Source organism: Jatropha curcas, chromosome 6, assembly GCF_041381405.1.
Source record: "Jatropha curcas cultivar XTBG-Jc1 chromosome 6, XTBG_Jcur_1.0, whole genome shotgun sequence".
Taxonomy (NCBI): Eukaryota; Viridiplantae; Streptophyta; class Magnoliopsida; order Malpighiales; family Euphorbiaceae; genus Jatropha; species Jatropha curcas.
The window spans coordinates 4,501,196-4,518,406 of NC_143156.1; the positions used below are offsets into that span (position 1 = coordinate 4,501,196).

At 29.8% G+C, this 17,211-nt stretch overlaps 3 protein-coding genes across 9 annotated transcripts; 2 read left to right on the forward strand and 1 right to left on the reverse strand.

Annotated features, from left to right (window-relative positions):
- Nucleotides 1–2,912: 2,912 nt before the first annotated feature.
- Nucleotides 2,913–4,126, forward strand: LOC105641466 (thaumatin-like protein 1). Its single transcript, XM_012226012.2, has 2 exons — nucleotides 2,913–3,020; nucleotides 3,390–4,126. Exons 1-2 carry the CDS (start codon nucleotides 2,969–2,971, stop codon nucleotides 4,040–4,042), a joined length of 705 nt encoding a protein of 234 aa, XP_012081402.1. The 5' UTR covers nucleotides 2,913–2,968; the 3' UTR covers nucleotides 4,043–4,126.
- Nucleotides 4,127–5,535: 1,409 nt separating this feature from the next.
- Nucleotides 5,536–12,567, forward strand: LOC105641446 (GATA transcription factor 19). Of its 7 annotated transcripts, none has more exons than XM_012225993.4 (11): nucleotides 5,536–6,036; nucleotides 6,207–6,302; nucleotides 6,382–6,515; nucleotides 8,555–8,659; nucleotides 8,775–8,889; nucleotides 10,143–10,202; nucleotides 10,425–10,484; nucleotides 10,697–10,762; nucleotides 11,683–11,763; nucleotides 12,094–12,162; nucleotides 12,274–12,567. In XM_012225993.4, the coding sequence occupies exons 1-11, from the start codon at nucleotides 5,809–5,811 to the stop codon at nucleotides 12,292–12,294; spliced, it is 1,035 nt and encodes a 344-aa protein (XP_012081383.1). In that variant the 5' UTR covers nucleotides 5,536–5,808; the 3' UTR covers nucleotides 12,295–12,567. The 7 variants fall into 7 exon arrangements, with proteins under 7 accessions (XP_012081383.1, XP_012081385.1, XP_012081384.1 ...); XM_012225990.4 differs by having other exon boundaries at nucleotides 5,538–6,036; nucleotides 12,085–12,162; XM_012225991.4 differs by having other exon boundaries at nucleotides 5,541–6,036; nucleotides 8,784–8,889; nucleotides 12,085–12,162.
- Nucleotides 12,568–13,209: 642 nt separating this feature from the next.
- LOC105641467 (putative glycosyltransferase At5g03795) lies at nucleotides 13,210–16,961 on the reverse strand. The gene is made up of 6 exons (XM_020682239.3): nucleotides 16,609–16,961; nucleotides 16,238–16,507; nucleotides 15,387–15,658; nucleotides 14,116–14,375; nucleotides 13,771–13,928; nucleotides 13,210–13,466 (listed from the first exon to the last, which is right to left on the reverse strand). Exons 1-6 carry the CDS (start codon nucleotides 16,732–16,734, stop codon nucleotides 13,305–13,307), a joined length of 1,248 nt encoding a protein of 415 aa, XP_020537898.1. The 5' UTR covers nucleotides 16,735–16,961; the 3' UTR covers nucleotides 13,210–13,304.
- Between the last annotated feature and the right edge of the window lie 250 nt (nucleotides 16,962–17,211).

Sequence of the window (17,211 nt, forward strand, 5' to 3'; positions counted from 1 at the left end):
TTTTATAAAATAATAAAACTAAAAAAAAAAAATTCTCAACAGTGAGGATTAGTTTGACTTGGCTTTTATATTTTCAATATATATTATAGATAGATAGCTATTATAATAATTAATATATTAATCATTATTTAGTCTTTTAGAGCATCATATATAATTTTGATATTTTTCTTTTATTTTTATTTTTTGATAAAATAAATGAGAATATAATTAATCATGGTTGCTTTTTTTAGAAAAAAATTATTTCAACTTGTTATAGGATTTGTTAATATAACATGCTATATCATAATTATATATATTTTTTTAGTTGAGTTTTATGTTCTATTTTATATCGAACAATAAATCTGATAATATATTTCTTAATAAATTATATTTATCCTTTGTAAATTAAGTTATCGATAGAAAATAATTATAATTAATTAAATTAAATATTTATTAAAAGTAATAATTAAACAATATTACATTTTTTTTACTATATTTAATTTGTACCTCATGTAGTATAATATAATTGATCAAAATTATTGCGATTATTTTTTCAATCAATAAAATTAAAATCCTTAAAAATATTATATTCTTATCATATCTGATATATACCTTATTTAGTATATAATATAATTTCTTAATAAACTCTATTAACAAATCGTAACAAATCAATATATATATATATATAGTCAAGAAAGTGAGTGAAAAAGGAATTTAATTATAATAATTAATAAAAATTATATGCTTATATGCATTTTACATAATCCTCTTTGCCGACCAAGACCGAATATTGCATTGATTTGAGAGCTTTTACATTTCATTATTGCATTATGAGAAGTCTTTTTTTTTAGGCTTAAAAAGTCTAAAAAAATTATGTCTAAATTCATTAAATAATATATTTATATTAGTCTAAAAAAATAAGACTAATTGTAGAAGTAGTTTAATAATTAATTACGATTAAGATTTATTTCTTATATAGATAGCAATACTTCCTTAGTTATTTTCACCAAGTTTTTAATTTGTTTTTTTATCCTTTAATTTTTTCAAAAAATAAAATTAGGACCTTCAAAGATATTTTTGTCATCTTTAAATTTAATATATATATATATATATATATATATATATATTACAAGCCTACTTCTATATATATATTACAATTAAACTTTATAATATAAATACAAATACGAACTCTTTCAATTAATATAATAAGAATATCTTAGTAAATAATTATTAAAATTATAGTCTAAATCCTTATGAAATAAATTGTTAATCTCAATTAATTTGTGAGTTATAATTGAGAAGCTGTATAATAAGTTCCAAATTTATATATTATTATTTTCTAATTTACGTTCCCAATAAGTGCAAGAGTTATTAGTTTTTATTTTGACATTTTAATTTTACTAGTGAAGAATATGAACGAATTCCCCTGAAATGACCATGAATAGCCATCAAGTGGAATAAGAGATCGTTTATGCCCAATGACGGACCCACACTGAAGCCAATGGGGAATGATTGCCTTGAAATTTGAAAAAAAAAAATAGTATTTAAAAAAAAAAAGGTTAAAATCATTTTTGACTATGGACAAACTCTTTGTGACTTTGTCATTTTTATTTCTTAGTCCTATTTAATAGGATTCCAAATTTATTAATTTTCATCTTCACTCTAGTCACTTTTATTGGCATTTGGGGCTTGCAATACCACATATTCAATTACTTCTACTTCCTTTGTGGATTGAAGAAAATTGCTTGCTGTAAAAATGATGAATTTTTATATGAGACATTAAATTCTCTAAAATTTTGTATAAAATTAGTCCATAAATTTATCTTTTTTTATTATTTAACTTCAATTTAAATTAAAAAATTATTTTTAATACCTCGTAGTTTTTTTCTTTGAGATTAAATTCTTTAATATTCATATTATTGAAACATTGTTTCTCGTAAATAATAACAATACAATATTCTTTTTGTAATTAATATAAAAAGGAGTGTTAAAATTTGATTTTTTTTCCCATTGATTTTATTTAAAATTATAAATTTATACTTAATTATATATACGAAGCTTTTGGATGGCTCTTAGAGGCTAACGATTACATATTCAGTCTAATGTATTACAATTTATAGAGCTTAACAAATTAATTTTGGATTGCAGTATTTGACATAATTGCACATTATATTCAGCCGAATTATAGAATTTTAACAAATTAATTAATTTTGTAATAAAAACATGAACTTTAATTATTTAATGACAATTATTTAAAAGCAGACTTCGTATTAAAATGAGAAATGAGTTATTATTTTATTGTTTAGTGTTGAAGGAGACATAATTACAGGATTAATAATGAAATTATTATGAAGAGATTCCACCTAATGAAAAAGAGAGCGAGGTCCAATTTAATTTAATTAATTTTAAAAAATGTATCGTTATTTATATTTATTTTACATATACATTATTTTTGTAAACTATATATCTTAAGTGAACCCATTGACTAAATTTTTTGGATACATGATCATCTATAATATAAATATTATGCTCTGTCAACTCGATCAACGCTTCAAATCAAGATTGTACTTTTTTATTCTTTGTATATATTATTATTAAACTTCCTATACACAAATATAAAAATATATTGATATGTATCTTATATTTGTTTATAGTTTTTTGAAATTTTTAGTTTGATTTCTGTCAAAAAAATTTAAGATTCAATTGATATAATTTTTTTATCTTTTTATTTTGAAATTCTCATATAATCAATTGAAATTCTTATTAATTTTTTTTATAATTATATCACTTATAAAAAAAATTAAATGAATTAAAACTATATTTTAATTCTATTAGTTAACTACATTTTTATAATTCTGTTATTTAATTAATGCTTTGCCATGTCATCGTTCATGCTTTACAAATTTATAACAATACATAGATAGATAGTTGATATCAGCTTCTTATTCAACAAACTCATTTCTCAAAATTTGAAGCAAAAGAAAACTCAATGGCTCACAGATATTTTTTTATCGTTCTTCTTCTCTTCATGCTTATCACAGGTTCTTTTCCTTTTGTCTCTGTTTTTCAACTTAAATAGCTGAGTTCTTCATTTTTAGGTGTAATTATATATTTCTATTGTAGTATTTGAATTTTATCAATTAAGACAATTTTTTTTAATTATATGCATTTGAGCTAACAGAAAAATTAAAATTCGACAATTTTATTCAATAATTCAATTCATTCGAAAAAAAATCAAAAATTTTCAACCAAATGCTGAGAATTTAGAAAAAAATTATATTAATTCAGGCACTTAATTGATAAAAAATAAAAATTGTGCCGCTAAAATAGAAAAATGGAAAAATTTACGTACTAAATTTGTAAATATGCATAATTTTTACAGTGATGATTTTTGGGTTTATTTTTTATAGGTGGAATTTCTGAAATAACCTTCAATTTTGATAATAATTGCAAGGATACCTTATGGCTTGCCTCTAGTCCATCCGACGGTGACTTGGATCCTGAAAGTGGGCCGGACACACTAGAAATATTCTACATGGACGATCCATGGTCTGGAAGTATATGGGTACGAACCAAGTGTACCTCTAACGATACCTATTACTTCTCATGTGAAACTGGAGATTGCGGGTCGGGTGAACGAGATTGTCAAGGCCCACCACCAGTGTACCCGGTTACCCTACTCAATTTCAATATCAGCCAAAATGCTGTGTCGTATGAGCTGAGCTTGGTTCACGGGCATAATATAGCAGTTCAGATCCGACCAGATGGCGGGTCATTGGTTGATGGCGGATCTGGGCCATGCCCGATTGTTGAGTGTATTGGGGATATTAGTAATGTTTGTCCAGCTTCGCTTGTGGTTAAAAATAAGGACGGTGTCTATGTTGGGTGTAATAATCCATGTGATGTTTTAAATGACCCGAATTATTGTCGGGCTAATGATATTTCAACCCGGTTTAAGCAATTGTGTAGCTCAGCACATACGTATCCTGGGGATAATAGTCCTCCAATATATAAATGTAGTGGAGCTACTAGGTATTATATTACCTTCTGTCCTGTATTGTAGAATTCTAAATACTTTGCCATAAGTACTTTCTCTCTAACTGCGGTTATGGAAGAATAATGAGAAAAGTGGATTTTAATTGGTTTCCTTGTTCTTTTTTATTCATTGGTAGGCCGATGGACTGAAATAATAATATGGGCTGTACAACACGGGGTAGTCCTCTTATGGACTTACAATATTGATAAAAGCATTTATAGTCGAAAAAATTCAAATTTGAAACCTTTCACTTCTCACATAAGTAAGAAAACCAATTAAATCACACCTGATTGGTTGTGTTTCTCTTATTGTTTGTGTTGTGGTTTACCACACGTGATTGATTATTGTACATCAATAAACAGAAATTAAAAAACTTTGGTTGCAGGTTAGGACACTAGAATTAGAAAAAACTTATATTTAGGTTGATTTCATAGGACATAGTTGAGTTTAGATGTCTATACATAATATGCTATAACAGACTCAATTGAATAGAAAATGCATACTTGAGGAAAAGCAAAGAGAGACATAGAGAGATCAATGGTGATGATTATGAAGATGAAGTGAGTCATTTGCGCCGGGAGGGACTTGATGATGTAGATTTTGAATTGAATTCCAGCTTTTCTTCTTGATTCTTTAAATTCTTCTTATTCAAAATTTTCACTTTTAACATTTAATTTTTTGAAGTTTTTAATTCATGTTTTTTCACTTAATATTTAAATCTTTGAATTATAATGTTTTTAATCAAAATTTCTTCAAGTTAGGAGTATGAAGCAAACCTATTATTTTATGGAAGAATGAATATTAAGTTTTAAGTTTATTTAAGTCTCTTTATAACAAATCAACATTTTATTATTATTATTTTTTTAGTATCGGAGAAGGTTCGAACTCAAATTTATTATTCGGATTATATATGTAATTACTAGGCTATTCCTTGGTGTGCATATTTTATTATTAGTTAAATATATTTTTTTTTAATGAATATACACATATTAAAAATGCTGATTTTTTATATTTAAGGATATGATAGCGAGTTTAATTGAATATTAAGAATGTTATAATAATTTTTTAAAAATATAAAGTTAAAAAAAAAGTGTTAATGAAGGTATATTATCTTTATTTTCTAATGTTTGTTACATTTGAAATTTTATATTTCTTAAAAAAATATCAAATTTGTTTAAATTACAATAAATTATTAGGTAAATTGACTATATTATCCCTAATTTAACACTAATTTTCAAGAAAACCATTAAATTGAAATAAATAATTATTGATAGTATACAAATGATAAATATGATAAAAAAATTTATTACTCGTTGAAATCACAAATGTAATAAATATTATAGAATGAAAATAGTAATTTAAAAATTTAAATATGTTTCATTCACCTTGAAAAAAAAAATGAGAAACAAATAATAATTTCCAATTAAAAATACACTCTTCTATTTCCTTCCCTAAGCTGATTTTCGGCCATTTCAATTTTGATGGAAACACAGACAAAGACATTAAAAAAAAAGCAAAAATCTTTCTATTTATAATCCAGTTTAAATTAAATTAATACAAAATTCCAAATACTATATATACACAAATAGAAATATAACAGCAGGTTCTATTCTCATATTCTGTAATCAATTTTGAATATCCAGTCAATTTACAGTCAATTTAGAGAGAAATATCCAATCCTTAATTTTTGAAAAATTTCAGTTTTGCGGATATATAGAGGGAGAGTTTCAGATTGGGGCCTTTTTTTTGTTGGTTTGGTTGTGTGGGTCGGTGGTGATGCTTTGAGAGAGAAAATGGAGATGGTCAATGCTGCGTCGTATGGGGAGGATGATCGAGGAATGGTGCAGATCGCTGGTGAGTTTGGATTTGATGGAGAGGAGGAAGGTGTAATGAATGGAATGGAAGAAGTGGCGCAAATGAGTTCGATTAATGGTAGTATGGTTCAATCGACTAGGGCTAGTGAGCTTACTATCGCCTTTGAAGGGGAAGTGTATGTTTTTCCTTCTGTTACACCTGAAAAGGTTAGGGTTTTATCTTTCTTTTTCTCAGTGAATGAATGTCTGTGTATGTATTGATGTTTTTGACTCATTTCTTGCTTAGGGTTTTTGAATTGGATTTGGTTTTAATCATTATTTATTTATGTTTATTTTTCTTATCCTTTGATAAAGCATATCATAAATGCACGTGACAGGTGCAAGCTGTGTTGTTACTTCTGGGAGGGTCTGATACATCTGTTAGTGTACCAAGCTCTGAATTTTTGCTACAACAAAATACTGGAGTATATCATGTATTACTAATATTCTGCTTTGTGAAAAATAATATTTGGCGGTTTTATCTGTTAAAATTTTAATATCTGACTATTCCAGAGTGTGGATGATGCTTCCCGAGGATCAAAACTTTCAAGAAGAATTGCCTCCCTGGTTAGGTTCCGTCAAAAGCGGAAAGATAGATGCTTTGAAAAGAAAATTCGATACAATTGCCGGAAAGAAGTTGCCAAGAGGTAGGATGCCATATGCATATAACTTTTGTCAGTTGAAAACCTGAAATCTTTCATTTATGATGGGATTCTTGAATATACGCAGCTGAATTTATTTACTTCTTTTTGCTGAACAATGTATTATAGTTAAACATTTTAAGTAACCTTTATCTCAGTCTTCTGGACTTTGGCCTTCAAATTCTCTGCCTCTGCCAATGCATCCAGGAAAACCAGCTATACTTCTATTCTATGTTAAAGCCATGGAGAATAAGCACCAATACCAATAGAAAACTACCTCACTCCTGATTGAGGTGGCTTTATGATGTTGGAAATAATGAAGAAACAAGGTTTTTTGAGGTGAAGTCTTTTTTAAAGGTTTTGAATTGGCAGAAAGAAATGTTTTACTTTGACTGCCTGTTTTTACAAGAAAACAAGGGAGCAATGTGGATGCATTAGATGAACAAGCTTCCAATAAAAATTGAGTACCTATGAATTTTGCTGCTGAAGATGTCTATACCTTTTCTTTTGGCTGGGGGTTGGCCTTGGTGAGAAATAGAGGAGAGATTTACAAGTTATTGATGAAAACCAGTATGCTTAATATTATCAAGGTTGAAGTGATTGATACATGGTTATTGCTCAAAACATCATAAGTACATGCTTAGTCAGGTGTTCTGTTTATCTGTATTTAATGTTGCAGTTTATGATGGGATTCTTGAATATATCTACCAGCTGAATTTATTTACTTCTTTCTGCTGAAGAATCTGTTGTAGTTAAACATTTTAAATGACCTATTATCTGAGTTTTCTGGACGCTGGACCTTCAAATTGTCTGCCTGGTCTGCCACTGCATCCAGGAAAACCAGCTATACATACCTCTATTCTATGAATGTTAAAGCTATAGAGAGGCACCAATAGAAAACTACCTCTGTCCTGATTGAGGTGGCTTTATGATAATAATGAAGAAGCAAGCTTTCTGAGGCGGTCCTTTAAAGGTTTGAATTGGAGAAAAGAAACTTCGACTCTTATTGCAAGAAAACAAAGAAGCAATATGGTTGCATTAGGTTAATAAGCTACCAATTAAATTTGAGTACATATGGTTTTTGCTGCTGAAGGTGTTCTATACCTTTTTTTTTTGTTTTTTGGCTCGGGGTTGGTCCTGGTGAGAGATATAGGAGAGATGAAAAAGTTATTGATGAAAGCCAGCATGCTTAATATTATCAAAGTTGAAGGAATTGAATGCATAATTATTGCTCAAAACATCATAAACACAAGCTTTCGTCAGGTGTTTCTATTGACATTTAATCTGTGTTTAATATTGCTGCTTCATGTCCCTTCTTTTTCTTGTTGCTTCTCCCTGTAATGTCTGCTGTGCATGGAATTGTGGTCCATCTACTCTAGCTGTTTGAATTAATTATTTAATTAATACACATGGCATGTGCACAAACCCACAAACCCTTGACAACAAATAATATTATTTATGTGGTCTCTTTGATATCCTGTGGGAGTTTCTTCCTAGTTTTCCAAACTACTGTTGTCCTGATTGTCTTTCCTCATCTCATGAATACTTTTTAGGTTCCTTTCTTGAAACCATTCACCTGTGGTTTTTGTTGTTGAATTTGATGATTCTACCAAAAATGGAGGCTTGATTATCATTTTTTCTGCAAACTACTTTTTATTCTTCTGTACCTTACTAGTTATATTCATATTTTGTTGGAGCTCTTCAAATTCCTGTGTGGTTGCACTTTTCATTATAAATCTACATGGTGGAGCAGCCAAAAGGTTTTGCTCACTCCTATGTTTGCTGTGCTCTCTCTCTCTCTCTCTCTCTCTCTCTCTCTCTCTCTCTCTATACACAGACTCTCACCCTCCAACCCATCCACAAACACAAGCACGCAAACACAAATGGCATACAAATATGCATGCGTTACTGTTATTGGCTCCACCAAATTTGTTTTCCAGGCATGGATTCATTTCCAGATTCCCTGTCCTTATTCCTTCTTGTTTTTTGTCACCATTTTCAGCATCTGAAACAATTATTGATCATAGACACTAATTTTCTGCTAGAATGCATCGTAAGAATGGACAATTTGCATCGTTGAAGGATTGTTATAATACAGATGCCGGCAGTAACTGGGAACCAAGCAATGTCATTTCTCATTCTGAATCTATGTAAGTTAAACTTGCCAATCACTTTTATCACTACTAGAATATGCTTAAAGTCTTGGATTATAGCTTAAGTCATTTTACCTTGTTATTTGTTTGATGCTAATGTGCTTTTTGTTAGTTTACGTAGATGTCAACACTGTGGGATTAGCGAGAAGGCCACTCCAGCAATGCGTCGAGGGCCAGCTGGTCCAAGAAGTCTCTGCAATGCTTGTGGCCTTATGTGGGCAAATAAGGTAGGTTTAGTGGCATTTGTAAATTTGTTTTGTTGTATGTTCACATTGTCTGTGTCTCTTTGGTTCAATTATCATCACCTTTTTTTTTTTCTTTTTTTTTTTTTTGTGATAAACAAATGAAGAGGCTAAATGATCTTGTTGAAGGTATCATCAAGGTGTAAATCCATTTGTAAAAGGGGACTCATTTATGAGACAATGAATCTATGAAGAAAAGAAAAAAAAAATCCTTAACAACCAAGGGGAAAGAAAGGTTTCTTGTACTGATCCACAGTTTCAGTTATTATCTGGTGTTAAAGGGTGTTATCAATTATGTGGAATGGACATTCTTATGAAATGTTCTTTAATTCATCGGATAACTCTAACTTTTCTGGATATTCTGTATATGTTGCTTTGTTTTTATTTCTAGGTGTAGCTTCTGTATCATGACAAACGATTTAGCTATAACTCAGGAAGTATATGATAATGCAGAAAGCAATGCTCCTATCTTTAGATTTTTTTTTTGAAAGATCATGAGCAAATCCCATCACTTGCCACTTGGAAATGTTACTATATATTTTACTTTTTTATTCAACTAATGCAAGATTCCTTTCATTCCATGTGATGTTTGGCTTTTGATATGTATTAGTTCTACTTCATCCTAAAATTTTCTGATTTTGTTTGCTTTGAACTCGTATGTCTTTAGTTCTGCAGGTTGGAGGCACTGCAACCTTGCTATGTGATATTTTCTGTTTATATGTGGTGTAACATCTATCTAACTTGACATCTTTAGTGATTTAACGAACATATATTATATGTATACGTACATACATATGTTCATAGATTAGTTTTTTAATTGCTTTGGCAATAACAATGTATTCTACTTCTACAATATTAATATTTTCAGTGTTTGAAATTCTGAGTATTGGTAGCTCGAATGGCTCTTGTTGTTTTGGTGATTCATCTTAAGCTTTGGATCTTTTTGTTTATGATTTGCTAAGTTGATCAATATGTCGTGTATGAATATGATTATGCCGGTTGTTATGCATTCGAAGATGATATTCTTCTCTATCCAATATTGAGGAATTTATAAACAGAAATTGCATTTTGTTTTACTAAATACTGATGTTTGTTGTTTAGAAAACTAAAATATTGTCTCTGCTTGTCACGGAAACAAAATTAGGGACTTGCATATATAAATATACTCTTTTTAGTGTAACTTACTCTTTGTCATGATATTGATTTTTTTTTTTTTTTTTTTTTTTTTTTTTTTGAAGGGTACTTTGAGGGATCTTACCAAAGGAGGGAAGCAGATCTCTTTTGATCAAAATGAGATGGTATGTATGTTTACCCCACCAGTTAACTTCATGTTTTCTATGACAGCTTTCTTTAAGCAATTAGTAATATTTGTTCTTTATATCTTTTATATGCAAGTTTAGTAACTAGCTAAGATGCAATGCATGTTCATCTAGGTCATTTAATGAAGTCAACTTTTATCCCTTTTCCAATGCTAATAACAAAATCATATAAAAGGAGTGACAAGTCTGCTGTTGTTTCAGGGAAATATTAAGCCTTCAACTTTGGAACGAGAAAATCCTTATGCTAACCGTGATGAAGAGGTATGATATCTTATTTGAATGATTTGCATATGCATGAAACAAATTAAGTGCAAAATAATCTGGTATCATTGCAGAAGATTATTATATTGCTCTCACTGCTGCCTCTGCTTTTTGTGGGAATAAATTCACTTCAAAAGATTCTTGTTTATCTAAAGCAGCAACCTGAATTGTCATCACTATACTTAGTGGACTCTGCCTTGTGTAATCTTCAGGGAAGCCCAGAAGAGAGCAAGCCAGGACCATTAGATTCTGACAACTCTGTGAGACCAAATGAACAGGTGTGTCCTTTTTCTGGACTTTCAAAAATGATATATCACTTTCTTGTCACAAGTGTCACGTTGTGGTATCCAGTTTCCTAGTAAGTGCAATGGTGAGACCAGTGTTAGGAGAGAGAGAGAGAGAGAGAGAGAGAGAGAGAGAGAGGGGGGGGGGGGGGTTGTAGAATATGATATTTGATAAGTGGCCTTATTGACTTGGGCAGACTCTGCCGTTATTTGTTAAGATCATTGTTCCCAGAGTATGTGTATTTTTCTCCTCCATTTTTCCTTTCTCAATCGAGTTATCTCTGGGAAAAAACGATTTTACCCCAACGTTTTGGCATAAATAACTACTTTGTCCTTCCTTTCAAACAAAAAATGTCCTTACGTTTTAAAAATTACATTATTTTGTCCTTCTAGTTTGTCTCCATTAAACGAAATTATCCTTCTGCCTATCATTTGAGATTTAAGTCGTTAATAGTTTCAAACTACATGAATAAAATAGTGAGGGAATGTCAGAACATAGGGATAAAAATGTAATTTTTTTCCCTTTTAGTTCATATGTATATAGGATTAATCGTAAGATTTTACTAGCACTTAACAACTTAAATTTCAAATAATGAACAGAAGGATAATTTAATTTAACAGATTCAAATTATAGGGATAAAATAATGTAATTTTTAAAATACCAGGACCAAGTAGTTAACTATGTCAAAACATATGGACACAAATGTATTTTTACAGTTTTCTCTTGTCAAAAAAGAAAAGAAATGCATGCTGTTAGTTCCCCATTTAGTTGGTTTTGACAACATGACTTTATTGTGAAATGCAGTTAAAGAATGATGGTTTAATTATCTTTTCATGGTTTTCAATATCCAATCACCGTTATGTGCAAGGTTGCTTTTAGTTTTGATTATCAATTTCACGTAACTTATACTCAGGAGTTACTTGAAACTGATGAAACGCCTACTAATCCTTTCCCGATGCATTTGGAGAATTCATCAGTCAACATAAATGATGAGGTAATCTGAATGCTGAATAAGTAACTTAGATCCATTAGTTCAATGATGACCGTTTTGACTGGCCTGTTGTTTTTTGAACAAGCATACTAAACATTTAAACTGTAAATCCACACACATATATGACTAGAAAAAAAAAAAAAAATTTAGATGCTTCAAGTTTATGTGAATATCGAAGCAATAACTTACAACTTGGTGTAGAGGGAACCAATCTTTATCTTTAAAGATATTTTGAGTAGATAATACTAAGAAAAGATCTTAGTGGTGTGAACAAAATCTTTGAACGATGGTTTTTCTTTCCTTTTTTTTTTTAACAATTACCAGGACTTACAGGATACTTTGGATGATCTCGGCAATGTTTCAAGTTCAGAATTTGAGATCCCTGGGAATTTTGATGATCAGGTAGTGGTCTTTTAGTGACTTGACATGAAGCATATTGGAGACTAACCATATCATTGAGCTAGGTTAATGCTGTAAATGTTATTTCTCCAAGTTTATGATACCAACTTACAGGTTGACATTGATGAATTCTAATATGGGAGGTGAGTGGCCAGGGAATTGAGATCATGCCATTGATGATGAAGATGCAGTTTATACTAACTAGTATTAGAAATCCAGAGATAGTTTTTGTTTATAAGACAGAATTTTGTGCACGCAAGTTCTGGGCATTTACTAGGACATTTGTTTTATAATGTGAATAATGTTGTCCCCTTTTTCTTTTTGTTGCTTCCTTCGCTGTTTCACATTAGATTCCATTGTATAACCAAATATTTAATTGCATTAGAAATGAAAAGTTAATGCTTTGCATCTCTTTGTGCACCGAATGGATTTTTTTTTTTTTTTGAATAAATAGTGCTCTGTAGTCATACTTGGTTTGTATGTAACAATGTTACTGATTGATCCATTTGCGGTAAATAATTTCACTTCATGCTTCATTTGGTTTCTTCCAAATTCTATAAAGATAGCATGGACACGGGATACAATATAACAAGAACATAAGTTTCAAATATATATATAGCATGTCAATATTCAGTTATTAACTTGAAAGTCATCTAAATATAATAAAATCAATTACCTAATAAATAGTTTATATCATAACATTTTATTCTAAAAATTCAATAAATAAACAATCATTCATGATAAGTAAAAAAATAGAAAATAAATAGTTTTTTATTTTTTATTTTAATATCATTAGCTAAGTTTTCAACTTTAAAATCATCATTAAAAATTATGACATTCATATTTGGTTTATCTAGAGATAAATTAGCGATTTTAAGAATTTCAAACATTTTTAAGAATCAAATTCTTCCCTTGCAATATACTAATTAACGCAATCTATTCCCATGACATGAATGTAAGACAAACGATAAGCTGGTTGACGATTTGCTTCTACGAGGCCTGTCGTTCTTTACGAGCCCTCAGGGTACTGTATACGTTTAAAGATAAACGTAAATGTAAAACGCATATCAAAATTGTGAATAGCATTGTAACATAATGTTCTTAGGATCCAAATTGAAAATAGTAAGGAATATAATACTTTAAAGTTACAATTTTTTTACTAAATAGCTTTTTTCCACATTTAAATTGAAATAATATTTACTCAAGGGCGAATCAATTAAGGGAAGGCGCAGCCACAGGTCATATATTGCCAAGTGAAATGCATCAAAATTTTCTGGTGGAAATTTCCAGGATAAGTACTTCTGGACCTGATTTCACAAAGACAAAGGAATAAAAGAGATGAGAGCTTCGTAGTCACAATTTCTATATAATTTACCTTTTTCCAATATTAATTTTCAACAAACATAATCATAATAGAAAGTGAATATAAGGATTCTGTTAAATGCATAAATAAATATTTAATCTATCTAATTTTATAAGTTAGAATATATAAAAGAAATATTCAATAAGTTAAAGTGTTTAATAGATCTAATTTTAATATGTTAAGTAAGTGATTTAATATTAATTTGATACATATATGATATTTTACGCAGTCATTTCAGGTTTATTTACCTCAACAGTGTTCTTCTGCAAGGCTTCATATTCATCATCTGGTATTCGCTGAAGGATCTCTTTTAAATTATGTACATTTCTCTTTTCTAGCATCACAGAAAACTTCTGCCAGTTAAGAATGTCACTGAATGGTGGAGCAAAGTTTTCGTCCAAGATAACTGCAGCAATAAAAATAAATTGCTTAGAAAATTATGAAGCAAGCTTGAACACACAACACTTGAGTAAGTCTAAAGCTCCAAATGACAGAGTGTCTTTTTAAAACATTGATCACAACAATCAATAGATATTTCAATCATGATTCTATATAGAAAAGCAAATTTACCCAAACATTATTATTATTATTACCTGGAACACATCCATAATGAATTGATAATGCTATACGAGTAGCTACTAATTGAGATGCGTACGGACCAAATGCCCTCGGACAGATACAGAACTTAGACCAGTAGAATTTTTCATGGCCGAATCCGTATATGATTTGTTTGCTGCCATTCTTACCCATGTGGTTGTTCTGGATGTGCAGTACATTATCTGCGTTCCAAAGACTTACCAATCCACGTCTTAATATTGAATCGACTGTACCTACCCAGAAACCTAAGAAAGTCCTGCGAGTTATGATAGTCAATTTTATAGTAAGTAAAAGGCTAAAAGAGCCTCTCTTTCCAAGCTGAAAGAATACTTCAATGCAAATCAAAGAAAAAAAAATCATTAGAGCTTTCCCAGTTGGCAGGAATGGTGAACATTTTTCACCTATCACGCACGGACAGGGAAACCACATTTTCAAAAAATATAGGAAACAGAAATATGGGGAAACGTGTAAATATAAAAAATATAAGGGGTTTATTTATAAATTTGAAAAATATAGGAATAAATATAAAAATAATTTAGAAAGAGCACATTTAAAATTTTTAAAGGACAATTAATTCATAAGTTCTAATGAATAAAGAAAAAAGAAAACAAAATATTCAAATGTCAAAATGGAAAAAGATAATGAAATTCTGTTAAAAATTTAAAGTTTGAATATTAAAATTAAAATTAGGATTATTTATTATTTTCCAAATAAGATTTACAAATCATCCAAATTTGATTGGATTTGAAATCTTATTTTTTTTTAATGTAAGAAACGTTTCCGGGGAGAATATTTACAGAAACGTTTCCAAGAGACTTAAGAGCTATCCGTTTAGCCTAGAACTTTTAGTTGCCTTCTGATGCTGTCCAGAACTATGGTAATAAATCATAATAACAATTGAGTAATTAATATTTTATTGAGTAAGATTCGCCTACACTGGTTGTACACACCTAACCACTGTGGTAAATAACATATCCAACTATGGTAATTGGTATTTTTTCACTAGAAAAGGAAAACCATAAGAGTTTCTTTAAACAAAACTTCTATTCACCAGTTGGCTAACTATACAAGGCAATTACATAAACTTAAACGCAAGCAAACCATTGAGTGAGTTTAGGCACATGCAAGATTTTTAGTATAATGACAACGTATTCATCAGTTTCTTTGATGTTTAAATTTAACTCAGACCAATTTACACTGATGTGTTGCTATATCTGACAATAAATAGAAGCAAAGCATTTAGACAAAGACTAGAGAAGTTAATTACCTGTTCTCAACACCTTTTCCTCCAGATGGACTGAGAAATGGCTGTATATGTTGAAGGGAAACATCCTTACCTGGAATATATTCAGCATCAGAACTCGGCGAGCAAACAACTCGAATTGAGTTCTTCAGCAGTGGAATTGCTTCAGTTGCTTTGACATGAGTGTCATGGCAAGCCACAAAAAAATGATCAGCACCTGAAGTTCTATTCCAGTAAGGATATTTCAAAATCAAACTCTGGACAAAATCCTGGATAGTATCTCTCATATTCGCTCCCTGCATTAACATGTGGATCAGAATCTTCTTACAAAGAAAGAAATCTGAAGTTTCACAACATTTACACAAGCTTTCACAAACCTCAGCAAATGCATTTTTTTATTACTATCAAGGATTCAATTCCTTAACCTCTTCATATTGTGACAGCAGTATATAACAAAATAATAATAATAATTAAAGAAAAAATGGGTTGCCATTTATGGATGGATTATTTAGAAGCCTTCAAAAATGTTTCTCAACACTCTGTGATGTTAAATGTTTTCTTTATAAAAAAAAAAAAAAAATGAGCCATTTTAAAGAAACGACTTCCTCTCCTAGAAAGAAAACATTAACATTAACAAACTTATTATAACACATATGGTACACATTTTGATGCATTTTTTTTTTATATACTTAAAGAATAAACTTTCGAAGTATGAAATTTCTATAATTCTAAATACTTTTATAGTGTTATAAATTATAAATTTTAATACTTTTGCAAAATTTGTTAACATTTTCTGAGAAAATAAACACTTCCCAAGTTCTAATGGGACTTCCAATCTCTGAAAAATATTAAAACAAGTAGCATAAAAATTATACCTGAAGACAATTAATAGGAATAAAGAAGAGATGAGCCTGATCTGGATTTGCAGTGAAGAACTGACTATCAACTAAATTATTAAAGAATGTCCTTTCAGTATAATGCATTGGTTCAAATTTAGCATGCTCAAACCCGAAATGCCTTATAGGGTCATGACAATAGCCATCAATTGGGTATACAAAGATCTTCAAGTTCCTTTTCATATAATTATAATCCTTCTCGAAAGCTCGAGGTGAGTGAAATACTTCACCATAAATTTCAGATGGGACCTGTATATGTGCAACGCAAACCCATTGTTATTATTAAATAAGTGAACCAGTTGATGGCTTAATGATTAATATAAACACTTGAAGAGTAGAGAACCAATTACCCGAGGCCATCTACATATATCGCCGAGACATAAAGAGTGAGAAGCGCGTATCGAAGACAGAGTGATTATGCAAAGGATGAAGAAAGCGTAGAGTTGAAGTGAAGGCTGGTGGAAGGGATTTCTCATGGCTGCTGGTCAGTATTATTTGTTAATTATTTTCTCGGGAAAATTGACAGAGAAAGTGAGGCAGAATAGAAGGCCTTGCGTAATTATTTATATAGAATTGAAATTCAAATCCATATGTATGTGTTAAGAGTCAGAATTGCAGTGAAATTGGGAGAGTATCTCACAATGGAACTAAAATCCATGGAGGACTCTGCTTCCCACGACAGATGGGCAGAGCCTGTTCGGCAATGGTGTTATAGTAACTGTCGAACTTTTAGTTACATATTTAAATTTAAATTAAAAAGAGTTGGGTATTTAAAATGATAAAAAATATTATTAGATATTTAATTAGATGAATATGAAAAATAAATAAATATGATTATTAAAAATTTTAATTAATTTTAATATTTCATAAAAAAAAAAAAAAAAAAAAAAAAAACTGTCGATGAGCTATTAAATACTATGTTAGCTAACTTGATCAAAACGCTAAGAGCGAAC